Source organism: Pectinophora gossypiella, chromosome 7, assembly GCF_024362695.1.
Source record: "Pectinophora gossypiella chromosome 7, ilPecGoss1.1, whole genome shotgun sequence".
Classification (NCBI taxonomy): domain Eukaryota; kingdom Metazoa; phylum Arthropoda; class Insecta; order Lepidoptera; family Gelechiidae; genus Pectinophora; species Pectinophora gossypiella.
The window spans coordinates 8,400,827-8,428,524 of NC_065410.1; the positions used below are offsets into that span (position 1 = coordinate 8,400,827).

General features: G+C 35.8%; 1 protein-coding gene across 1 annotated transcript in view; it reads right to left on the reverse strand.

Moving 5' to 3' along the window:
• LOC126368105 (dnaJ homolog subfamily C member 10-like) overlaps positions 1–27,698 on the reverse strand; it is an 82,797-nt gene that overhangs the window by 34,829 nt on the left and 20,270 nt on the right. Inside the window, exons 2-3 of the mRNA XM_050011989.1 lie at positions 3,348–3,465; positions 1,970–2,189 (exon numbers count right to left, since the gene is read on the reverse strand). Coding sequence (XP_049867946.1) covers positions 1,970–2,189; positions 3,348–3,465 — 338 coding nt within the window. The remainder of the gene's footprint in view (positions 1–1,969; positions 2,190–3,347; positions 3,466–27,698) is intronic.

Genomic DNA, 27,698 nt, shown 5'->3' on the forward strand with positions numbered 1-27,698 from the left:
TCCGGGTCACTACCATCTCGGATCGGTGAAATGGCAGGGAGGTACTGAGCGCGTTCCGCGATGGCACCAGATGTTCCCACGATGAAGTGCTTCGGCGATCTGAATCCGGCTCGAAGGACCAGGAACTGTTGTGGACTGTATGTTCAGGATCTCGGGGAAATAAAAGGCTCGATCAAATTTCCGGATCAACTGCTAACTAACTCATTTATTTCATATAAATATCCACCTTAGCTACTAATTTCGCTATCACAACTAGTGGGTGTTCACGCGTCGATCGTTTAACTATCCTACTCTAACAGTATCGCCGTCTCGTTCTAGGGGCGGCGCTTCCTTCGCTGTCCCTTTTTAGCGGCGCCGTCTCGCTCTAGTGGCGGCGTCCGCTACAGCTACCCTAGTAAAGTAACCCTATCTTCATAGGATTACTATCTTATTTTAATTAGCCTATTAGATCTCAAAGGGCAAACGCCTCCCCTTGATTCCACTCCTCTCGACTTTGCGCAATCTCCGGCCAATCCCTCCGATAAGCATTGAGGTCGTCACACCATCTTTTACGCGGTCTTCCTCAACTTCTATGCCTTGAGGTATCCAGTGAGTAACGACCCGTGCCCAACGCTCCGGATGCATCCGACAAACGTGTCCGGCCCAGTCCCACTTCAACTTGGCGAACTTTATCCCTATATCAGCGATACCTGTTGTCGATTCGTTTGACGCCTAGGACACTGTGTCAAACATGGTCACTGACAGCATCTCAAAAGTCCAAGCTCAAGGTCTGCCAAAGAGCAATGGAACGCAGTGTCTTAATTCATTATTTATACCTAGTATTATTCACATATTACAAGTACTAGTATTATTCAGATATTCTAGAAATCTAGAGTGTTAATTGAAAATGACTGCGATAACAAATATAGCCAACCGCCTCTTGAAGTAGGTAGGTACTAAACATATATGTAGGTATGTACTAAAATATAAGTTGAATGACCATATGCGAATGCCAGGAATTTTAAACAAATAACGCTGCATAAAAGTAAGATGCAAATGTTTTTGCACACCTGACTTGTTTTAAATGCTAAAAAAGTACTTATGTACAGATACCTATTATTATAAAGTACCTTCTAATAGATATACTGTAAAAGGTAAATCTTAATCCGCACACGAGTTTAGCCTTGATTAGATTTTAAATTGCTTGCTTATGCATATTATTCGTTCGATAGATAAGATAAGAGTGATATAATAATTTATTAGTGATGTCATACGATAATATTTAGATAAAATTGTTAGGCTAATTTGGTATTTAGATTGAAAACTGTGTTTTTTCCTCACTTAGCTAAAAATAGGTAAAATATTTGCACAGTAATTGTACCTTATAAGAAATACTAGTAAATGTGAATTATAGAAGTTATCCTTGATTCTTATTGTAGGTATATTCTTGTTAGTTTAAAAGTAGATTGGTACTTGTATGCTAATTGTTTATGTTTACAACCGGAATACTTGTAATGTGTTGTGTTAATTTGTGATTAAGTGCTGAGTTTGTTTGTCTATAATTATAAATTTAGGACAACTATTTTAAGTACAATTGGTTATAATACAACCAAAAGAAAAACAGGTAATCGGGAGCTAGTTCAACATAGCAAATTCGTTTTGTATTTTAAGATTAAGTATGCTTCGGTCACAGTCTGCATTTTACCTGACGCTCTTGTGAAGTTGTGACGATTGCCTTTTCGTAGCGCTTATATCTATCGGCTATTTCAAATAACATAGTATCACGCCAGTAACCCCGAACGGGTAGGTAGAGCTGTATAATATATATACTCACTCCTCGACAGTTATGTTTAAGTCCCAAGTAATAGGGGGCGAGCCAGGCCCAAATAACCACGTGGTATTTAGTATCTATTATTCAATCATGAAATTCAGTCGATTAGCTACACTCTCCGAACTGGACTATCACGGATTTTAGAGCTATTTCACTTACCACAGTATACTTAAGCTTCTCCGTGAAAGTGTGTCCGAGCTTCATATCGGCGGCGAATTTCATGAGTTCGCCCACAGTGAACAGCGGGTTGAGCCTGTCGTCCTGGAGGATGTAGCAGGACTTCTTGCGGTAGGACTGCAGGCTCCGCAGTGAAGTCTTCTTGCCCCCGAGCTCGCACACGCTGTCGCCGGCGCTGATCGTGCCTGATACGCCCGTTGTGCTGGACAAATACAACTAAATGAAAATATGTGCTCATATCGTCAAACGTTTTGTGTTAAAACAACCATAAAAGATGCATATGTCTGTTATCCATGAAATTAGAAGGTTAAACGAAGGAAAATCTGCATAGCACCATCTCTATTGTTTTGAGAAATGTTGCCGATAAAATCCCTATTCTATCTATTCTCATGAAATACGACTTTTTCATTCAAAAAAAGGGCAGTTCGCGCTATTTATAATCTGCGTTGTCGGGACTCTTTAAGGGAGCTGTTTAAAGAAATAAATATACTGACGGTCGCAAGTCAATATATTTATGAAAACATTATGTATGTGCGTAAAAATGTATCTCTCCTTCCGAGAAACTGTGAAAGGCATACTTACAATACAAGGAATAAAAATAAAATTGTTGTTCAAAATTCTAGATTAAGTAAATTAAATTCATCTTTTTTGGGGTTATGTATACGTTTTTACAATAAAATACCAGATAATATTTTAAATTTGTCAGAGAACAAATTTAAAGCTCACGTGAAGCTTACTTTATGTAAAAAAGCCTATTATAAGATTAATGATTACCTAAATGATAAAAATGTCTGGTATTAAATGTGTTCCTCTAGTTATTAAATAACTTGTAATGTACCCTCATTGATTTAAAAGATGTGTTGCTGTTGCAGTTTCTTGTCATTTCTTCTCCTCAGCCATAACACCTTGCGAAATGACGTAAATTCAAAAATGTTACATTGACCTTCAACAAGTTTATCCATGATAATTACGTTGAATAAATGATTCTGATTCTGATTCTGATTCTGATTCTGATTCATTAAATAATTGGACACATCATGAAATTATCAATTCTAAGACCTGGCTTAGATGAATCGTGGGTGTTAATTTGTGATGGATGTAACTGAGACTAGAGACTAACTGAGAGTTTGAATTTGTAACATGCACATTCATACACAACATGTTAATTCATATTCATGCTGCTTTTCGATTCGGTGGTATAAGCAGATTACATTCAAGTCCATGCGACATTGCCGACCGCTTTACCGCAAACCGCGCCGGTGCGCGGTGGCGCGGTGTCGCGTGAGAATCGCCATAGATCATCTTGTTTACATCTTTCTAAATTTACTTTTTGTGTTTTTTTTTTAAATAAAGATCTTACCAGAAACCAGTAAGTGCGTTCATGAGCGAGGACTTCCCAGCTCCAGAGGGACCCATGATGGCCGCCAGCTCGCCAGACCTGAACCGACCGGACACTCCCTTCAAGATCGTCTTCTTGTCTAAAAACAATAATAATATAATAAGATACGACTTCATACGACACATATTACTCCAGAACCTTCGGCCGTGTAGGAAACCGGATAAGGAAATAAGTTTAAAATCTAAAATCCGACTACGGAAAAACACGCTCCAAAAAGATTGCAACTAGAAAATATTTTTCTGAAATTCTTTAGTGTTCTTTTGAAGATAGCCGGTGGTCGTATGCGAAAGAATTTCAGAAAAAAAAACGTTGTTACGTACCTACATTTCAGAGCATGATTTTTCCGTAGTCGGGTTTTAGTTTTTCATCTTATATTTTATTCTAAGAGAGATAAGGTAATACAACCAGGTGAAGACGAGATCAGAAAAAGACAAGGAAAATCGTATTTCAAAGTTTCGTTATTCTCTATCGTATAAACGGTACTAAATACAAATATCAAACCTGATTTGAAAATCAAATCAAGTTCACATTGTAAAGGCTAAGAATAACACTGGTCTGGGCTCATGAATGAAAATGTTTTTCAATTATTAGGATCTGACCAACTTTTTATTCAAGTTGAGGTTTTGTTGCCTTCTTTTATTTTATTTTTAGGTGTCAGACAAGTTTTTGATAAATACTATTTTTATTATATAACACAACTAACTGTATAAATGTTTATTTAATTTATTTATTTTATTCAATATAAAGATAAAAAGCAACACGTACTTAGAAAACCCGTACTTACGTATATGTAGTATATTATGTAGTATATAATATAGGTTTATGCAAACAGATAATTAACACTTATTTACTTTTACTTATATTCACAATACTACCTACTTGTATAAAGTTATACTTAAACTACGTGAAAAAGAACTATTTAATACATCTAAATATTATATAAAAAAAAACAGTTTTTTTATATGTTTACCCGGAAGCGGAAGGGCTTTTGTATCATGCGAATAAAAAATGAGTACCTACCTGTTTTGCCATCAAAAACACGGGTTTTTAAATGGCTAAGTATTTTGTTAAGTATTTAATTTTTTGACAAGTTCCCTTGTATTTAATCAATAATTATAATCCTAGAATTCATGTGAGAACAAATCGCTTTAATATGTTTAATATATCCATTGGGTTTTTGTAGTATCTCGATAATAAAACATAATTTTTAAATAGATTCTTATCTGTAAAACAAAAAAAAAAAAGGTTTTTTAACGAAAATAACTAAAATATTCCGTCTAAGGTAAATTTATTTTTAAATAGACTGGGTAATTCGAGCCGGCTTCGTCTGCGTACATTTTATCATTTTTATTCTTTAGGTAGGAATAAACACTTTATATCCAGGCTACGTTCCTCGAAAACAATATAGATGGCGCTATACAGATTTTTCTATTAACTTTTTTTATAACAAACATATGCATCTTTTATAGTTGGTTGTGGGTATAAATGATGACCCCTTTTTATTACACATAATTACATCTTCCACCCATTATTATTTTGATTAACATAAAGAGAAGCAATATAGGGTTGCAACATAATTATATACATAATGTGATACAAATATGAAGCAACACAAAAATCACTTTGTGATCCCTAGTTTGGTTAGGACATTACAGGCTGATCACCTGATTGTCCAAAAAGTAAAAAGATCCGTGCTTCGGAAGGCACGTTAAGCCGTTGGTCCCGGTTATTACTTACTGATGTAAATACGTAGTCGTTACATGAGTCATATCAGGGGCCTAGGCTCAGTAATAATCCTGACACCAGGGTTGATGGGGTTGGTAATTCACCTCACAATCCACACGATAGAAGAAGATGAAGCAACTACTGCCATTACTCGAATAATTACGTACTCAAGTGATGGTAAAATTAATTATCACGTTAAAACTATATTGTTTTTAGTGGACGTTGCCTGGAAAGTTCCTCAGTAATACTATGTGAACATATACCTACATCTGACTACCAAAAATGGGAATATGGCCGTGATCTTATATGTTAAACGAACATGTGTAGAACAACGTGACAGAAAATAACTGTGTAACTTAAACTATAATTTTAATTGTCATTACAAATTGCTCTAAGGTATTGCGAAGTCATGGACTTGATACGAGTCACGCAAGATATTGTAAAATAACATATTACATACGGTAGATATACACACACCTGTAATTCAGGGCAGAGCTACCAGTATTCAGAAGAAACGATATATCCAGCTTAGAAGTGCGTATTGGAAAGAGGAACTTTCTATTATGTGTAATGATTATGTGTATAATGTGTTTACGAGCATGACTTTAGATTTATAAGACCTAACATTGTATGCCTATATGGCGGGATATAGCTGGATGAAACAATTTATAATTGATTATGAACTCCTATACTGTTCCTATAATCCACAATAAATATATTTCATTTCATTTCGTTTCGGTTCGTTTCGTTTCGTTTCGTTTCGTTTCGTTTCGTTTCGTTTCGTTTCATTTCATTTCATTTCATTTCATTTCATTCCAGGCTGCGTTCTCCAAAAACATACAGATGAGCTGTAAGTACACGAAATAGAAGAAAGAGTTTGGAAAGGCCTTTTTTTTGACGTGACTTATTGTAGATTCGACGCAGATGGCATTAACTACTTGGCCGGAGGTTGGAAAGGCCCTAACGCGAATTTGGTATGATACCCGCTGTCGCCGGTTCAACTTCGCTCTCTGTTACTACTATTCCTGCAAACATATAACTACGATAACTTATGTAGTCGCATAGATAAATGACGAAATGACTGCTATACGTATAAATGCTTTTTATTTTATTTTTATTTACTTAGATAGGTAGAGGTAAGTATATTTTTATAAGGCTAAATTGCTACAACGTAGTAAAAGCAACTAGTACTTAGGTACATATATGAAAGAACTAGTTTTTCTAGTTTCAACTATGCTAAGCTTGCTATGTGCAATCCCGTTGACATTTGAAGCAAGGAAAATATGCTAAGTTACGATATCTACGTCTTGAAGGATAATTCTAGGTGAAAATGTAGGTTTTAAGGCCCTATCTCACTAGAATACCATGGTTGCGCAACCAGCGGGAAAATTAGGGATTCGGTTGCTGTCAACGAATTTGTTGCGTCACCAAGTGCAGGAAGTAAAAAGTTTATTTACTCCACAAAGCACGTGCTTTGTACAGGAATATGATATCTTTAATATTATAATATAATGCAATATTATGTTTACAGACTCTTTAACACATCCCGGAAATTTCATACAAAACACCTGGTCTTTTTCTTATCGTGTCGATGGCAAACTAAATAGTATCGGCCCAAAACTTGGCAACAAGTATGGCGCTATCTGCAGCGCTCAACAGATCCTCCTGCGTGCAGGTGTAAAACACCTCGTTTTACACAGACACTACACATTAACGTTATCGCACACGCACATCTGTGTGTGTGACGTCTAACGCCCATAGGATTGAAGACTAAAGTAAAGTAAGACAGAGGGGGGTGAGGTAAACCTAGCTAATACGTTGGTGGGGAGCGGAGAGTTGCCATTCTATACGTATTGTTTATTCCTTATTCTATGACTTTATATAATTATTGTTGGGAGCCGCAAATATATGTCCTAATGCGATAGGGTCTTTAATGGGTGACCTGACTTTGCTTATCCAACGGAAATCGTTAATCTTGTAACCTAGGTAGATTAGGTTAGGTTAGATAAATTCATAACCAATGTGCAAATCTGGTAGGTACCGGCGATCGAAACGGCGGCAGTACTTTGAGAAGCAAACTGTCGGTGGCACACAAGACAACATACATATTATATAAGGCCGATTTAAAACCATTTAAACTAAACCGTTTAAAACGAAAAAAAAAAACCGTTTAAAACCGAAATCAACTATTTATTTCGGATTAAAACGACTGCTGTTGATGACTATGTTTTTCTTAATTATAACTATATTTTCTTGATTTTACCGAGGTAGGGATATAACGGAGTACCTATAAACCGTGTAAAGAATTTTTGATTGTGTAATAAGTATACTGTTATTGATAATAATATACTTAGCGTGTTTAGTTCTATAGGTACTTTTTATTGATGTTCTATAAATAAATAATACGAAATATGAGGTCAAGTGACCAAAAATTGCCCATAATGAAGTTTAAAACACAGTTCTTTTATTGTTGTAGGCGAGTTTTCAACGGTTTAAACGATTTATTTGGGGTTTACGTTTTAAACATTTCATTTGGTTAAAAACGTTTTAAATCGGTTGTTTTACATCTATACACAAGACCTCCATAACTTCCCGGAAAAGCAATATTTGTTTAAAAAAAAAAAGATGTTGGTAAAAAAAGTAAGGTGCTGTCGAATCCGTGGTGGGCAGTAAGTTTAAAACAGTGATTATGACGGTATTCATGTCAAGTTCGTGGACAAATTACTCTTGACCTAGACATAATTGCTTGGCAGTACTTACATGGTAGGCACCATCGAATCGATTTAAAAATAAATGCATGACACTGATTAAACCTGGTTATCCGATATATTGGTTTATCGGAAGTTAATAAACCTGTTTCGTGAATTGAATGCTTTACTTTAACACAATATTTCCCACTATTTAACATAATAATTACCAAATAACTGTCTGTCTGTCCGTATGTTACCTTTTTACACTTAGGGAATAGTGCAAGTTTTATCAAAAGGGACTTAGTAGTTTTTATGGAACACGCTATTATGAAACAAAAACAATGATCATATCTCATTGATACTTTTTTATTGAATAAAATATCATTTATCTTAGGGGTGTAAGTTTCATCAAATTGAAATAGTTTTCATGTTATGGTCCAAAAACCGTTAGAAATTACGTCATACCAGGAGTTTTGCTTTTTTTTTTTGACGTGACTTATTGTAGATTTGCCGCAGATGGCATTAACTACTTGGCCGGAAAGGAGTTTTGCGTTTGACTACACTAGTTCTATAAATAACATTAGAACTGGTTTGAGCATAATTAGATACCTAATTAAAAAAAAATGGAAAACGGCCAAGGGTGTGTTGGACATACACAGTGATGTGCCGTCCCTAGGTAGGTATGTTCCCAATTTGTAGTAAGGACACTGGCTGCTTTCCATTTTCAAATTGTTCTTTTTTTTACTCTGGTCTTATCCGCCTACAGGTTATGTAATAAAGCTCTTTTTACATAAGTTGTGCGCCTTTTCACTCTCGGGAACATACGATCCCGACGACCCGATTACTCTAGCCATAGAGGCAGCCAATCAGCTCGCGACACCAAACACTTCAGGACCGACGATTTCCCTCATTCAGCGCTTAACGCTATCGACCCACTAGGGTTGATTAATTCTTTCAAATATTTTTCCTCTCAGACGACGCCCTGAGCCGAGGTTCGCGCCCAACTGGGCACCCTCAGGCTGTTGTCTTAAACGTTGTACCGAGTGAGAGCCTTCAGCGCTCCCTATTTGTCCGGCCAAGTAGTTAATGTCATCTGCGGCAAATCTACAATAAGTCACGGCAAAAAAAAACTGTCAGGAACGTTCCCACTTTCGGAATAACGGCAAATCACTAATTATAGGTACGTTAGATGAATTAAAAGGCTTGTTACATTCCACTGTTCTGATAACGTAGGTACCTGGTTAGTGACGAAATAATGTACACTATTGCAAGTAAAAAATTAAGTAAAAAACACAATATCTTTGTACTACTTATAGCAACACCGCACCGTTAGAAGATATTTATGTATTATCTGTTGACAGGTCCCATTCATTAGCGGTTTTTGTTGCGCAATATTTATTTGTTTTGCTTTATTTAAACTTATTTTCGAATATACTTAAGCATAGATTATTCAAAATTATTTACTTAATTATAACTAACTTATAAATAACACACTTTTTTGTAGGTAGCTAAGGTACCTATTTTTATTATTCAATTTGTTGGTCCCGTTAAGTAATGATTATAAAAAGGTGTGATTTCGTCCGTTAAGCAACCATTCACAAAAAACTAGGGGAATACACCATCAATCACTACATAGTCTAAAACAAAGTCACTTTTTCTGTCCCTGTATCCCTATGTACGCTTAAATCTTTAAAACTACGCAACGGATTTCGATGCGGTTTTTTTCAATAGACAGAGTGATTCAAGAGGAAGGTTTATATGTATAATAGCATCAATTAAATAGTGGAGATATACTGTTATTTTGAGGTTTTTGATGTGATGTCGTAAATAATTCTTTTTTCCTCAGAATTGCACCCGAGCGAAGCCGGGGCGGGTCACTAGTATATAATATAACGAAAGTGGCATAAGACCTCCTGCCGTTGACTACATCTGTAGAGCGTGTGGTAGACCTTGCCGCTCTCGCATTGGCTTATGTCTTAGTCATGAAAAAAGTGCCTCCTAGACACTGTATAAATCGTCAGAAAATATGTACCCATGATACCTGAACACTATAGTTTTTATGTTAATCTTTATCAAGAATTTAAACAAGTACTTATTTAGACCTGAAACTAAAATAAAATAAAAGTCAGAAAAAATTAAAAGCGCAGATCGAATCAAAACAAACGACGTCAAATACATTAAAAAAAGCCTTCCTTTCTACTTATAGATGTATATTGAAACAGGTAATACTAGATTGACGAATTTAGACATAATATTATGTAATATTAGCTTAACATATATAATTATGTAATATTTAGAATACATTAAGGACCACAATTATTTGAATATTTAATGTATAGTATCGTATTAATAAATCTACGAGACTTTAAATGGGCCGATTTTATTTTGTTCTTCATAACGAGCGTTATAGCAAAATTACATTAAATATTGTCATGGAGAATTTGACATCAGTCCTGTCGTAAGTCATATAATTATGTCGATAAGTGCTTAAACATATGAACGACATTTCAACATTTTTTTTTGTCTTCGTCTGTAACCTTCACCTAAGAGTGTCGGTCATTGGAGTTACTTAGGTACTTATATTTTATTTTATACGTATAAACACTCGAAACACATACCTACCTATTTAATTACCTATATTTCGAGTGTTTATACGTAACTTAAGTGGTAGTTAAGTGTCTATTAGAGTAGGCTCTAATAGACACTTAACTACCACTTAAGTTAATAAAAGAACACGAGAATATGATTTTTATTTCAAGTTCATATGATAAAAACAAACAAAAAGACATAACCAACCATGTCATAATTTTGCAAGTCTTGCCCTATTTGATATATTGCTGCGATAAGCTAATTCTTAGCAAGCTCACGAAACGCCATAATCTTTTGCGATCTTATAACATTATGTGGGAAACTTTATCCTTAACGACTTCATGATAAGCCTTTAAAGTGCCTATATAAGGACCGGGGTTATTCTTAAATTATCATAACATGATAATATTATGCCACTTCGGAAACCTAAACAGCTTACTTTTTTTTCTACGTATTCAGAAGGAGTTGGGATCGGTAGCGAGAGAGAACCATGTGTCGGTAGACGCATTTTTTTTGTATAAGTATTTAGTTATTTCTTAAATCGTCGAAATAAAAAAATAATCGCGAAAACCACTTAAGCGTCACTTTGAAAAATCACATTCTGATGTAATTTTCTTCAATAAAACCTCGATTTCTTTCAGTTAATTTCATTTCGGATAAAAATTGGGACCACAATTTTTTATCTGAATTGAAAACTAGCTTGTCTATTGCAAGGTTTTGTTAACAAAACTCACATCCAAACGTGGTTTCCTCTATTTCAATAAGGCGCTTACGTGTTTTTCATTATCGACGATATTCTTATTAACATGATTATGTACGGTCACGAGCATTAATATGTATACACTTTAGTACCATGTCACATTAACTTTTTAACAAGTTAAACCGTAAGTCTCATTAAATGTCAAATATGATAGTACGACAGGGTTCTAAAGTGGGTACATGATATGCTCATGACTGTACCTAACAGGGTAACAGACTTGTTGAGGTTAGCCATTGATCTCACGAACCACAGACAGAATAAGAGAATATGTTCTTCTACGAATTCCCAGAGTATACGTTGTTTTGACATGACAAGGATTACGGGTATGAGTTATGTAGCTAGTCTTTTTACCTATGATTCCTAACTGTAAACACTCTGGAAATATCTTCAATCTCGAACTTATGGAGCGCTTAAATTAACTTAATGGTCTGAGTCTCACTAAGTATACTTTTATGTCTTTGCTTGCCTGAGATAGCTTTAACTATTTGAAGGAAAACATCGTGAGGAAACCGACATACCTAAAACTATGACATTCTCGAGAAATGCTTTTCGGAGGTATGTAGCTTAACCTGCATTGGGCTGGTTTTCCCTTCGAAAGTTGGAAGGTCAGACAGGCAGTTGCTTCTGTAAAAAACCGGACCTCTCAAATCTTCAAGTTAAAAACCTTTAAAAACGGGATAACGCTAGGGAAATGAGCAATAACTAGGTACCTGGCTGGAGTTACACCGGTACCTAACTCAATTTACGACAGGTTAACTTGCAGTTCAAATGCGTCACAAGACATAAGAGTCTAGTCTGAATAATTCCAGTGCCGTCTTCTTCTAGTTAAAAAAAAAGAATGACGCAGAAGTGTCATTGTACCATTGTACTTCGGTTTCGCAAATTCCACGACAACATAGAATAAACAAAGACACGTATTTTCCCATGTTAACAACTTATTGTGATTAGCTTCATAATACAATTAGCATTAAGTATGTCTAATGATATTTTTTCTACCTTAATCTAATTTTAAAAGTGACTCTAGGAAAATGTATTACTTTACAAATTGAACTATGACACGGATGCGCCTTTTTAATTATTTTTTTAAGAAAATTGCATCCATTTTTTCTGTTTATTGTGTGCAGATACGACAACTCCGTTTTTTGAGAATGAAGGAAAACATTAAATACTTATGTTAAGTTACTTATTGGTAGTTTAAATGTACCGGGTGAGAACGCACAACGATCCCATTTGCCCCGCTAAGGAGATTAAAAATATCATCAAAACTTCGAATAATTTGGAAATATATTCTCTTGTAGCATTTCCCACTTACCTACGTGTTTTCAACACATCATAAATCACCAGTGCACAACTGACACTGATACATAACCACGAGGTCAAGTTTAACAATGCCTGCAATTATGTAACTTATAGTCTACCTACATCGACTCAGACAATTTTAAAAACAGCATTCTTATAAGGGTTGTAAGTAAAGTCCTTTCTTTTCGAGGTCTTTATTGCTTTAAGGTTATTCGCTCAATTCCTTGGACTGGCTGGATGAAAACTATGTAAAGATTTAAAAAAAAAACATGGATATTTTATGCAGATACAGATGTCAGGGTCTGCACGGATAGCTATACCTATACGCGAGCTTCGACTCACATGGGCGCACACGGGGAAACTAATGTTTAATTTAAGAAACTATTATTACCTCATTTGACCAGTGCGTGTTGCCAGTGATGACCTACGGCAGTGAGACGTGGCCGCTTACTATGGGTCTCGTGAGGAGGCTCGGTGTCGCTCAGCGGGCAATGGAGAGAGCTATGCTCGGTATTTCCCTGCTCGATCGAATCAGAAATGAGGAGATCCGCAGGAGAACTAAAGTCACCGACATAGCTCGGAGAATTGCAAAGCTGAAGTGGCAGTGGGCAGGACACATAGCGAGGAGAACCGATGGCCGATGGGGCGGAAAGGTTCTGGAATGGCGACCACGTGTCGGACGACGCTCAGTGGGTAGGCCTGCTACAAGGTGGACCGACGATCTGGTGAAGGTCGCGGGAAGCCGCTGGATGCGGGCAGCGCAGGACCGATCGTCGTGGAGATCCCTGGGGAAGGCCTATGCCCAGCAGTGGGCGTCGTACGGCTGATGATGATGATGATGATGATTAAGTAGTTTCTTTTGCGTCACAGCGCGCCTATACATTATAACACAAGCTCACACACGACACTAACTACTTAGATAGTAATTGAGAAAATTGGAGCTTTCCCGTGTGATGCGGGGCTAACAGCCTTACGACGTTTACAGCATTCATGAAGTGTTGTTTGTAAGTTGACACAGTAACATACCTAAATTGAATAGCCACTTGAATCGACTCTTTTATTCTTAGATAATGCATTATCTATTTATTTATTGACATTATTGAATTTCTTGTCCGAAAATTCATGATAGTGCTTCTTTTAATTAATTTTAGTTCCATACTTTTGCGACGAAAAATTATACTTGATATCAACTCAGAATCATGGTCTGAATCATCCCTCAAAGTTTTCGTTACGATGTCACTAACACCCTGTATGTATTTTGAGATAACCTAATGAAAAACAAAACTTAAAGATTATTTTTTAAAACGTATGTACTTATATTTCGGTTGTTGACTTTACAGCGCATAATATTATTCTACCACCGGTTAAATTCACATTATGATAACACAACACTCAGAGTGTTCCAGACCCGTGTTTTTCCAGACAGAGATACATTAGAAATAAAAAAGAAACGCAAATACATTTATTTGCAATATAACTTAAAGCCCAATGCACAGAGAGGCGGTTCGGCGGGCGGGCGTTGCGGGCTGGGGAGCAAAATTCCGGCCAAGTCCGGTAATGGTGCTAATTCCTGTAAATACCATCTAATTTTATTTTAAGTTATATCTGTCCTTTTCTTATCCGCCGAAAAGGAAAGGGACGGGTAATCGACAAGCATAAAATTTATGGAACACACGTCAATTTTAAGCACAAATCTAAACCAACCGTCTAAAAATTTTACGTCAGTCAATAACCCGACACATTAATTTACTCATTCTTCCTAAAATTAAGAGCTGTGAATCATCCGTCCCTTTCCTTTTCGACGGATACGAAAATGACGGATATAACCTAAAATAAAATTAGGCGGTGTCTGCAGGAATCGGGGCCAATGTCATTTGCGGTAAATCTACAATAGTACAATTAGTCACGTCATAAAAAGGAAGCGGAATTATTTATGGATCCATGCCACGCTTATGTGCACACAAAATACAAACATCCTAAAAAAACCGGTCCGGAACGCTTCCTCTGCCGCCTCTGCCTATAGCGAGCTCAAGCTTATTTGCATGTAAAATTAAGTTCCTTATTAGTTCTCGAGCGCACAAAATGAAATAATGATTTGCTAAGTCATAAGCAAACACGTGGTAGTGTTCTAGCCAATATGGTTTGTTTGCAAACATGATTAAGTGTGTGTGTTTTGACCTGTTCAGTTATCTGCAGCTAGACAAAATATAACTAGTATTGTATTTTTTTACTATAAAATAGGTTTGCAATGCAACGGACTGAACTGATGGTGATCAGAAGAAATTCATTGCAAACCTTCTCTCTTTATTTAAGAGCTCTGATATAGGGTAAGACGTGGTCTAAGGTGGTATACCACACTTACCTAGTATTTTTACCCTTTTTTCTCTAGTTTTGTCTAGTTGCATATCAAGGTGATGCCTATTTAATTCGCCCGGATTATTCATTAATTTTAAAAAATCTGTTGTCAATCCTCTGTCCCTTTTCTTTCCGGCGGATAAGAAATTGACGAGTATAAATTAAAATAAATTAGGCGTCTGCAGGAACCGGGGCAACTGTTGAGGTTATTTAACTTTCACATTCAGTAGGTAGGTCTAAATGTTTTTAAACTGAAAATGAAGTCAAATAATGCGGTTGGTAGAATTACCTACTTTTGAACATTATTTACGTGTTTTTGAATTAGCCGGTGTAACGGCGCAAAAACAAAAAAAAATGCTCAAAAGAAACTGGTTTCGGACAGACGATTTTATTCGCAAAGTTTGAATAAGTAATCAGCTGATCTTATTAATAGCAAACATTTTTAACTGACCTTGATTATTTTTCCTTCCGTATTTTTATCTGATATAGGGTAATTTATCGATCCTAATATATACTCAGTAAGTATAATAAATTAAATAGACGATGACTACTTATATATAAAATCTCTGTTATCAGTGTGTGTGTGTGTGTGTGTGGTATAGTCGTGAGGTTATGTGTGTTATTAAATTTATGTAAAAAAAGGCGGTAAGTATGTGCTATTAGTAGAGACTCGTAGCATGGAATAAAGAATACTAAGTAATAGGTCTCGTGGTAAAAAAAAAAACAGTTATACGCAAAATAGTCATGTTTTTTAGCCAAAATCTTTTAAGCAATGGACATCAAGACTGCGCCACACATTTAGCCTATTGCATTGTTTACTTATATTTCTAATTTGCCCCTCGTCTTTTAAACCTGTCTGCGGGGACCAAGGTGTCTTTCGAATATCTTAGCTTCAGAAAGTTTTTCAAAATGACGTTAATGTTATTTTTTGTTTATTATTGATTTGGCATTTACTACTAGTTAAACCTATTACCTCTATCTATGCATTGGCAAATATGGAACGGCTGGAGCTCTGAATAGCTTATGTGATAGGTTTATGCTATACAGTTCGTATAAGTATTTTAGTATACATTTAAGTTTTATCTTTTGTCAAGACTAGTAGTGGCTCTGGCCAAGCAGTGTCAGTGAAAACTATACACCAGTCAAAAAAAGCCTCAACTCAATAAGTATGTAAATTATTTGGAATAAAATTGAATTTTCTTTTAAATAAAACAACCTTTCTAATAAATGTATGTGTCTAGCTATAGCATTTTTGTATTTTATTATACTTATCTCGAATGCGATATTTTTCGACCCAGATGGACAACCGTTAAATGTGAGAAGTAGGTAAGTATCTAAACATGAGAATACCTACTATAATAATTTAATATTATGCTTTAAAGTTGGTTCCGGCCAAGTAATGCCATTTGCGGAAAATGTACAATAAGTCACGTCTAATAAACAAAACTAAAAAACTAACCGCTTTATAGTGACATAACGGGTTATTCCGCCTGTTATTTTTTTAAAAACATAACGTTTTAAAACTGGATTTCTTTTTGTAAATACCTAGAGATATACTGGTAGCTATGCACCACTGTAATTGCATAGGTATAACTAGCAATCCTGGCACAGAGTGGAGTAATGGCATTTCTTAGAAATATTTTTGTTTGGTCTATCGTACCTACATTACATGAAATGTCGAATTGGATAAATCATAGGCAGCATTCTCTGCTATTTCCATACCTATCCAATCCCAATGTTTTTTTAGGATAATAATACTTTGTACATCACGTGCATACAGTCGCCCCGATACCTGCAGACACATTCTAATTTTATTTTAAGTTATACCTGTCATTTTCTTATCCGCCGAAAAGGACGGATGATTGAAAAATTTTAATTTTAAAATGAATATATATTCCGGCCGAACAAAATAGGCATCTCGTTCATATATGCAAGCCGTTTGATGTGTGCTGTCAACTTAATTCTGTCGGGTCATTTGCCAATATAAAATTATGGAAAGTTTTTTTACAAATACCAAAAATGGTTGGGCGGGTCCGGTGTAAAAACAAAATTTTAATGGACTGTATTGCGGTTACGATAAATTTGAAATTCAACTGGTATGTCACGCTGGGTGGACTAGTACAAACTGTTGCGGATATGGAACAAAATAATACAGTTTGCAAGGGTAAGGAAAGGCACAGTACCTGGTGGCGGCGCGTCTGACCTCAGCCGGCGGGTTCATAAAACACTGATTGATGATGATACACTTCGATCAAGCACACAAACAACACAGTGCGGCGAGGTAAACCTTATTACAGCGAATTTGTCAAATTAATCACCAGGACATGTCCTTTTACGCGAAATTTGAGTTTGATTTTTACCAGCGCGTGCGTGTTGACAAGAGATTTTTCGCCATTGTTAACATAACATAACATAACAAATACTTTATTGCACAAACAGGAAAAAACAAAATACAAAACAAAAGAGAAATAGAATTAGTACAATAGGCGGCCTTATTGCTAAGTAGCAATCTCTTCCAGGCAACCTTTAAGTATAGGAGATATTGAATATTAAGTAATATAGCGGGATAGTGCAGCATGGGAATACTTGTGCATATAGAAATAAATACACTTTCGACTACATAAACTACATAATAATAATAATACACATAATTATAATTGTTATAATAAATAAATATCACTACTTAAACTACTACATATACTATGGAAGAAAAGGAGTAGATAGATTATGAAGATGAAGAGGAAATAGAGGGGTGTTATGCCTGTCGATTACCCATCCCTTTCTTTTTCAGCGGATAAGAAAATGACAGCCCCTCCGGTTGATTGAGGGGAGGCCTGTGTGGGACGTATATAGGCTGTTTATGTAAGAAAATGGTACTTGTAACTTAAAATAAAATAAGATGGTGTGTACAGGAATCAGCATCATAGTGTATTTAGTGTTAATATCAGAGCTTGGAAGGGGTTAAGGTATATATAGGTTATGCTACCGTTATCATACCGGTATGAAATTTTCCCTGTTGGTACATAAAATCGATACCGTAATTGTATATACCTTTTCAAGCAAAGTTAAATATAATAATAAAGAAGAGGTAAATAATACATTCAACATGCGCGTTCTAACTGATCCTTTGTTTTCTATATTTTTACAAACGATTCAAAAGTGCATAAACATTTTATCTTTTTATAAAGATCTATATATTATTATGACCATACAATACTGACTTTTTATGTGTTTATAGTTTATGTGCGAATCGATAAGCAGATATATGTTAATAAGTAATAAAATAAGGTACCTATACAATATTATCCTTGTATTTTTGCATTTCATTTAATTATGCATCATCGTGCATTCACATTTTCTGTAAATCTTTATCTGTAATGTCCTCCTAATTACATAACGCAAACAGCCTATATACGTCTCACTGCTGGGTACAGTCTCCCCTCAATTAACCGGAGCCACTAATTAAAGGTTGTTTTATAATTTACTTAGGTAACATTATACTTACGTATTTGATATTTTGGGAATTTCCATTAGGTATTCATTGTTTTCTGCCAATGTAAAATGTTAAGGTTCTCAATTCAAATGACGTCATGATAAAAGTATCAGTTGCTGATCTTTTAACTCTCATGAGTCATATAAAGAGGTCATGAAATATAAATATTGACGTTATGAAATATGAAGGAATTCTGATGTAACGTCGCAGTACAAAAATAAAATTCTATTATCTGAGTTGATACCCCAAAAGGAATGTATCTTGAGTAGTCTTAGAAAAAAACACGGACTTCCTTGTGATTTTCTTCGGACCTTTCTTGTGTATGTTTTAAAATTGTTTCGTGTATGTGTGTGCAATAGTGTAAATTTGATTTGATTTGATGTAGAGCACTCCGGTCCGCCGGAGACCAGTGTTGCTCTATGAGATATGACACCTCTAACTGAGAAGAGTAATTGTGGAGCTATCTTTATCCTCGACTTGGAAGGCTAGCAGACGCTTCTATGAAAAACAGGGTCATCATCATCAATTTAAGAGCCACGCTCATGTCGGTGCAGCATTTTCCATGCTACTTTTTTAGGGAGAAATAGAGCAGTGGTTTCCCTTTGGTGGTCTGGTGATGGGCGGAAGGAAAAACAGAGTAAGACGTTACGGGCCTTAAAAATTGCAAAAATATGCACCCGTTTTTCAATCGTACTATAACTGCAACCATTATTTATAACTGTACCTAAATTTATACACAATAAAAATCTTTATTTTTATCTAGGTACTTTCTTTCATCTGTTCCTAATTTTCGTCACATTAAAAACGAAGTCATCGACGTTTCTATGTGTCCGGTAAGTCGTAGTAGAGTAGGCAAATCAAGTAAACTAATTAATTATTGTAGTAATAAAACAAAATATCAGATTGGAGCCGTCTGCGTTCCTGTTTGTCATGTGTGTATTAGATCGTAATACTTAGTGAGGAGCTCGGTGGCGCAGCAGTAAACGCTAGTTAAGTTAAGGAACATTCGCAAAGGCCGGTCATAGGAAGGGTGACCACAAAAAAAAGTTTTCATCTCGAGCTCCTCCGTGCTTCGGAAGGCACGTTAAGCCGTTGGTCCCGGTTGCATTAGCCGTCGTTAATAGCCACCAATCCGCACTGGACCCGCGTGGTGGTTTAAGGCCCGATCTCCCTATCCATCTATAGGGAAGGCCCGTGCCCCAGCAGTGGGGACGTTAATGGGTGGTGATGATGATGACTTAGTAAGAAAATCAAATTAAAATAAATAATATGGAACTCGCATGTTCGCGCAAAGTCGAGAGGAGTGGAAAAATCAAGGGGAGGCCTTTGCCCAGCAGCGGGACTATAAGATAAGACAAGAATATGTACCTAACTAGAGCCACCAAAGGCCCCTGACATGGCTCGTGTAACGACTATGTGCTTACTTAAGTAAATAGTAGGCGGAACCAAGCCCTGTCCTCCGAAACAGGGATCATCGTACTTTAAGACAATCGGGTGATCAACCTGCAATGTCTTAGCCAAAGACGAAGAGATGTTTGTCGTATACCTACCCTCTTACTACTAACGCTTTCCGTTTATCATATACTTACAAAGTGTAAGTGACATCGTAACGAATACTTAGAGGGATGATTCAGATCATGATTTTGAGTTAATATCAATTTTCCGTCTTTTTAATTTTTTTTTCATTTCATTTCATTTCAATTCTACACTTTTCCGACGGAAAGTTCGACTCGGAATCATGGCCTGAAACATCCCTCAAAGTTTTCGTTACGATGATGTCACTAACACTCTGATTTCTTTATTTAAATATGTTCGGGTTGGTCCTAACCACAGATCATATAATATTAACGTAGTCCTAACTGACGCGAGGTGTGGTTGTACAGTCTAATACACCTCTGCCACCCCTGCTACCGGGGATACAGGCGTGATGCTATAGTTACCTTATTTTATGTTTATTCATAAGCAATGATGTTACGGAAAAACATACAATTTACAAAACAGGAAAGGTACAGGATAGTAATTATGAGCCATATTTTACAAACAGGCCTATCTAGTTATTATTGGTGTAATGGGTTATACAATCCACACGTGCGTGACCATATATATGCATGTGTTATGTGCAGAATGAATCACATCTAGGTAAATAAATACTTAGTTATATGTAGAGAGTCCCCTCCGGTTGATTGAGGGGAGGCCTGTGCCCAGCAATGGGACGTATATAGGCTGTTTATGTTATGTACGTATGTAGAGAGAGAGAGAAATATAAAAGAGAGATATAGAGATAAAAAGTCCAGGTATTAAATGTGTTCCTCTAGTTATTAAATAACTTGTAATGTATACCTACATTGATTTAAAAGATGAGTTGCTGTTGCAGTTTCTTGTCATTTCTTCTCCTCACCTTGCGAAATGACGTAGATACAAAATTGACCTTCAACAAGTTTATCCATGATAATTACGATGAATAAATGATTCTGATTTCCGATTTATTATTCGTCACATTACTAGTAACAATACAGCCAATACAAAAACACATAACGTATAATTCTAAAATCAAAAATTTATCTTTATTCACTTTGAGTCATTTTTTTAAATAACGAACGTCTCATCCGCTTAAAACTAATGAGCTTCTCACAACATGTACAGTCGAGGAAAAGAAGATGCTAAAAAAATAGGCTCATAACATAAGCTTACGACCATATCCCAACTAGGGTAGTCAGAGGTACATGCACCACAAGATGAACCAGGTACCTACACTTCACTGAGCTTTCTGTAAACAAAAACGTTGAAAATATACACGTTCCTTATGTGAGGTATTTACTTATTATTTCCATTTTTCCAATACGGCGGTATGACCGGCAAAGATACGAGGTGAAGGTGGCAAAGTAAAAAACCGGGTCCTTCTCCTGTCCATGCGAAATTTTCGATCTACTTATATCGTCATTAATTAAACCACGCCGACGCCACAGTTTTTTTGATTTAATTTTCTTTTTGTAAGTTTCCTAATACGAGTGAGTCCTATAAAAACAAAAAAAACCTTATTGTAGGTTTGCCTCAGTGACAATGTACTTAACGAAAACTTTGTGGAGTGAATCAGACCATGATTTTGGGTTGATATAATATCAAGTTGAATTTTTCGTGGTAAAAGTATGGAACTGAAAATAATTAAACAAACACTAATATTTTAATGAATTTACTGCCAGGAAATTCCACTTGACATTAACTCAGAATCATAGAATGTATCATCCCCCTCGGTATTTGTTACGGTGTTACTAACACCCGTACCTATGTACTTGTAGGCTACCTGTACGGGGTGTATGTAAGTGACATCGTAGCGAATACTGAGGGGGACTCTCTCATTATTTTGAGTTAATATTATCAAGTAGAATTTTCCGACGTAAATTTTTTAATTGTCTTTTGTATTGTTTTTAAATTATTTTCAATTCTATACACCCCCTTCGTATTCGTTGCGATGTCGCTAACACCGTATCTTTATGAGTTGTTTATAGGCTGTTTATAGTTGGTTGGTAATAAATTTAAACATTAAGTTTTAGTAAGTGGGTACTTACTCATATAACCAAGTCTTATTCATGATCATAAGATTTATTCCAAGTTAATAACAATAGTTAAACGGTGGGATTTTTACAGCAAATTGACGGGTGTTCTCTAATAGCCGCGGTTGATTTAATTGCTATAATTTTATAGTAGGTACATTACTTAATCGTTTAGAAATAACTGTGTCACCACTGCATCATGCCATGTCATACCTACTAGCTGTTACCTGCGACTAGTCCCTGTAGATTTCGATTCAAGCGGCAAGTATATTTTTTCCTGTCTGTCTCTGGAAAGTACAGTCATGAACAAGATATTGTTTCTCAGGTACAGAAATAAACGATGTTAGGGTATTGTCACGAGCATTGGTAATATGTATACACTTTAGTACTTACCATGTCAAATTAACTTTTTTGACAAATCGAACTGGGGGGTTAATGCCACAAGCGATTCATCTAAAGAAGCAATATTGCTATTTAGCATTGCGCACTTAGTTTTATATGCGCAAACGTCAAATTGCAAAATTGATTTTTTAGAAGAATTCTTTCTCCCCTTGTAAGTCTCAGGAAATGCCAAATAAGTTAATGTGACAGGGTTTTAAAGTGGGTGCACGGCAAGTACTAAAGTGTATACATAGTACCATCAATGCTCATGACCGTACACTTCGTTTATTTATGTACCTCAAAAATCGTGAACGTATGACAATAAGTTTAGTAGTTAAGTAAGGGACGAAATCGTATATTAGTCAAGGATAAGTTAAGTAATACCAAGACTTTTCTTTACGAGTGTACGATAATTATCATGAATCATTTAATAGGCTGTAAATTGTTCTTCAACTTTGTCGCTCTGGTTATGCTAGTAAGGATTACGCGTCTGTTTGGATTACTTGCAATTATTTTTAAACACATAATGACTTAAAATACAATACAACAATTTCGTCAGGTAATTTTGTGTCTTTTATGGTTCCACATTTTTTACTATAAACTACACCGCCTATTATTTTTTTAGGCTGGCCACTCAATTATTTTAAGTACCTAATTCTTAAGTGTTATTTTTCGACTCATATAATAATTTATTAAAAAATGTGTCTGAATGATAAACGTGTGTTGATCGGTCACGTTTAAATACTGAAACAATTTACCTCAATTAAAAAAGGACGTTATCCTCATAAACGGAAATACGATACCTGGCACTTTGTTAGTACATGTTAGTAAAACCTGTCTTTTGGTGCAGAAATCAATGTCTTTTTTTAAATGCAGCAAGGTCTTATTTGTGAGTTGTTAGTTTCCCCAGGGTGCAAAGAACTTTGAAGGTGACGACCAAGTCCTTACATTGCCTGATCACACCAAGGTTGAAAACCTTTTAAATTATGCGGTGAATCATATTATCACAAACGCCCTATATTATTTAGGTAAATGTTCTACAGGTACCAATGACAACTAATGACACTGTCCAAATTTATCCAAGAGCGTGACTTCTATCTGCCATAATATTACCATCCTGTTCGGTCACGAGCATTAATATGTATACACTTTAGTACCATGTCACATTAACTTTTTTGACAAATTGAACTGTAAGTCTCACTAAATGTCAAATATGTAAGTGCGACAGAGTCCTAAAGTGGGCACATTATATTGCTCATAATTGTACATGGTGTAATATAAGGAAAATGAATATCATTTTTGCATTCCCCGCTGGACAAAGAAGTAAAAAGTATAAAATTCCTTCCACGAGATCTCTACCGGTTACAATCTCAGCGGAGTTAAATAAATAAGTAAGTACGGTCACGAGCATTAATATTATGATACACTTTGGTACCATGTCATATTAACTTTTTTGACAAATTGAACTGTAAGTCTCACTAAATGTCAAATATGTTAGTGCGACAGAGTCCTAAAGTGGGTACATTATATTGCTCATGACATGACTGTACCTAATGTAGGAGTCATAATAGGTACACCAGTTCCCTTGAAAAATAAAACAGATTTGCCGATATTAGACGTCAGTTACAATGAATACCTACTAACAATACATTGTAACATTGTATTAATTGTGTAGTAGCATTTTAATATAATTATATGCAACAGAAAAAACAGTTCCTATGATTTACCATCCATTCATCTGCCAGTTTTCATTTTCTATGTGGGAATCTGTTAATTGTAAACATTATGCAATTTAATCGATTTTACACGCGATAGTACCTACAACATTGTATTGTTTTCATTAGTTACAGACACGTATTCAGGATTAGCACGTTGGAAGGTTAATCACATAAGTACATAACTGCATAAACAACCATTTAACTTTAAAGACAAAGTTTTAGTGTTGCTTTAGTGCCTAACGTCAAAAATGTGGGAATTTTTACCACCTTATAAATAAAAAAATAACCAGGGATGAACGTGGTTTCGTCGACTTAGATTTACTCACCTCTCTGAAGAACATTGGTCTAAATGGCCGTAAGCCCATAAGGAGTAAGAGGGTGCGCGAATCGTCTGTCTCACTCGTACCCGGTAAGGCGACATACGGCGACAATGAGATTTTGACACTGGCCTAAATATCCAACTTCTACCTTTTTTTTTGACGTGACTTATTGTAGATTTGCTGCAGATGGCATTAACTACTTGGCCGGACAAATGGGGAGCGCTGAAGGCTTTTACCCGGTACAACGTTTAAGACAACATGCCTGAGGGTGCCCAGTTGGGCGCGAACCTCGGCTCAGGGAGTCGTCTGAGAGGAAAAATATTTGAAAGAATTAATCGACCCTAGTGGGTCGATAGCGATAAGCGCTGAATGAGGGAAATCGTCGACCACGCCGGCGGGGTCGGTATCGGGACCAACTTCTACCCTAAATACATGCCTGTTACATTCCGTTCCACTCAGAACTACGCATTTTGCAACCTTCAGTTGAGCACACGCAGATGTATAATGGCCTTTATAATGACCCAGTCTGGTTTGTTATTGAAAACTTAACTTGAACTTGACTGCTTAATTACAGACAATTAAATTGTTACTGCTAATTTGTGACTTTAAAGGTAATAACTAAGTAGTTATATAGGTAATAACTATGTTGGTAAATACATAGTTGGCTAGTTGAGATTTATATCCGGCCAAGTAGGGAATGCTATCCGAGGAAAAGCTACTAGATACAAAAGTCAGTTGGAAAAGGCCACCCTGTATACATCTTACAGGGTGTTATTGGCATCGTAACGAAACCTTTGAGGGATGATACAGACCATTATCCTGAGTAATTATCAAGTTGAATTTTCCGTCGCAAAAAGTGTGGAACTGAAAATGACAGGAAATTCCACTTGATATCAACTCAGAATCATGGTCTGAATCATACCCCTCAGAATTCGTTACGGTGTCACTAACAACCATACCTACTTGTATGGCCACCTACGTACGTACGTACTTGTACGGGTGTAAGTGATATCGTAACGAAAGCTTTGAGGGATGATTCAGCTCATTATTCTGAGTTAATATCAGGTGGAATTTTTGATTGCAAAAGTATAGAATTAAAAATAATGTAAAATAACTAAAAAACATGAATTTATCGACGGATTATTCCACTTGATATTAACTCAGAATCATGGTCTGAATCATCCCCCTTAGTTTTCTATGGGAATGCTATCCGAGGAAAGGCTACTAGATGCAAAAGTCAGTTGGAAAACGCCACAAAGATGTATTAGGAATTAGATCAATAATTATAATTATCTAATTCCTCTTGTTTTTGGAGTTATTACTGAGAGCAATAAGACCGCTAAACAGTAATTAATCTATTTTGTGTATGTTTTAAAATGTGTCGTGTATGTGTGTGCAATAAATACCTATTTGATTTTATTTTAAACTGTAATTTTCATAATGAAAATATAAATTAGAGTGTTGTTTAATTATTACGCCCTCATTTATTAGCGTTTTATTCATGCGAGCAAACATTTTGTCCATATGTGCCTGTAGACCAAGTAAATATTTTTATCTATCTATTATTACTTCAGTTAGTATAACAAATATAGTACAATATTTAATTGTAAATACCATCTAATTTTATTTTAAGTTATATCTGTCATTTTCTTATCCGCCGAAAAGGAAAGGGACGGGTAATCGACAAGCATAAAATTTATGGAACACACGTCAATTTTAAGCACAAATCTAAAACAACCGTCTAAAAATTTTACATCAGTCAATAACCCGATACAGTTAAGTAGACAGCACGTCAAACGGATTGCATACCAGCGACATACCTTTTGATCCGCCCGGGTTATTCATTCATTTACTCATTCTTCCTAAAATAAGAGCTGTGAATCGTCCGTCCCTTTCCTTTTCGACGGATATGAAAATGACGGATATACTTAAAATAAAATTAGACGGTGTCTGCAGGAATCGGGGCCACTATACATTTAAAGAGGGACTTTACAGGCTTCGTTCCCCAAAAAATAAAGATGGCGCTGTTCAGATTTAACTTGATAATTACCTATTTTCTCATTGCTTGGGGTACATCATTATTTAAAATAATGATATTTGGATCAAATACGTATAGAATTATGTTCTTACCTATATTGCTTCTCTTCATTTTGATCAAAATAAGTTGATAAAATTATCTATCCTTAAAACGTTTTTTTGTTTTAAATCTCTGACTTCTAGGTATAGTTTAGAAAAAAATAATTAAAAGTGTAGTTTTCAGGACTGTGTTAGAAGATTGTGAAGTACAATTGGGTACACATACATTCATACAAATTTCCCGTTCGGATAGACAGACCACGGAATCGCAATCTGCTGCTACATAGTTATTGTATTGAACTGAAGCATTACAACTTCAACCCCTAAAGAGGGTGAGAGAGGTAGACCTACGAACGAAAACGTGCGCTATACATGAAGGTAGGTACGTGGATAACTTGTGTAATTGACCTTACAATAATGCTTAAGAACAAATGGCACATGTGGACCTTTATTATCTACACTTAAAAAAGGAAATAAACGATATCACTCACTGCCTTCCGCAATAATTGTGCCAAGGTTTACAGTATTAGGCTTTTATCCTTAATTTTTTATATCTGTGTAGATACCTACTACATACATAAGCTACAGGGGGATTAAAATGACCACATCAAAGCAATTCATCTAAGATAACAATATTGCTATTTGACATTTGTTTGCATCGCGCACTTTATTTTATATGCGCAAAACTGACAAATTGCAATATGGCTTTGTTAGATGAATTGCTCCGATGTGGCCTGTTCTGTAAAGGGTAGGCAAAAAAAAGAAAATGGCGTAAGGGGCTTAGAAAATTTCCTGCAGCTTTCGAAACGAATCATCACATGGGTATTTATGATGCACGTGATGCAAAGTATTGTAATAAACAAGTCGTTCAATGAACATGAATAAAAGCAAACTGCCTAATTACGGGCCGAAGCAACTGCAATACGATAATCACAGTCAAATTGAAGACAAATCGCTCATACTACCTATACATACATTATAAACTCACGCCTATTTCCCATCGGGGTAAGCAGAAAGTATGTAATTCATCTTCTCTTGGTTCCTCCATATTCATCAATCATTTCATACACGCTTGCCGGTTCAGAGTAGATATACCTACCTCTATACCTAAGTACTTGTAAAACCTCCGATGACTATTGATCTGTTAAAAATCTGTGGTCACTGCCGTTACGGGAAACCAGCATAATTTAAGATATTGTATGTTAATTGTGTTCTTACGAATTAAGCAAAAACTTATCTTGTCCGTCTTTCGATAATAATTAATAGTCTCTGAATTAGGTCAAAGTCAGACGAAAATAAAATAGTTATAATCGCAAAATTTTAGGCTAAGGTCATAGTTGGTGTGAGACACGTAT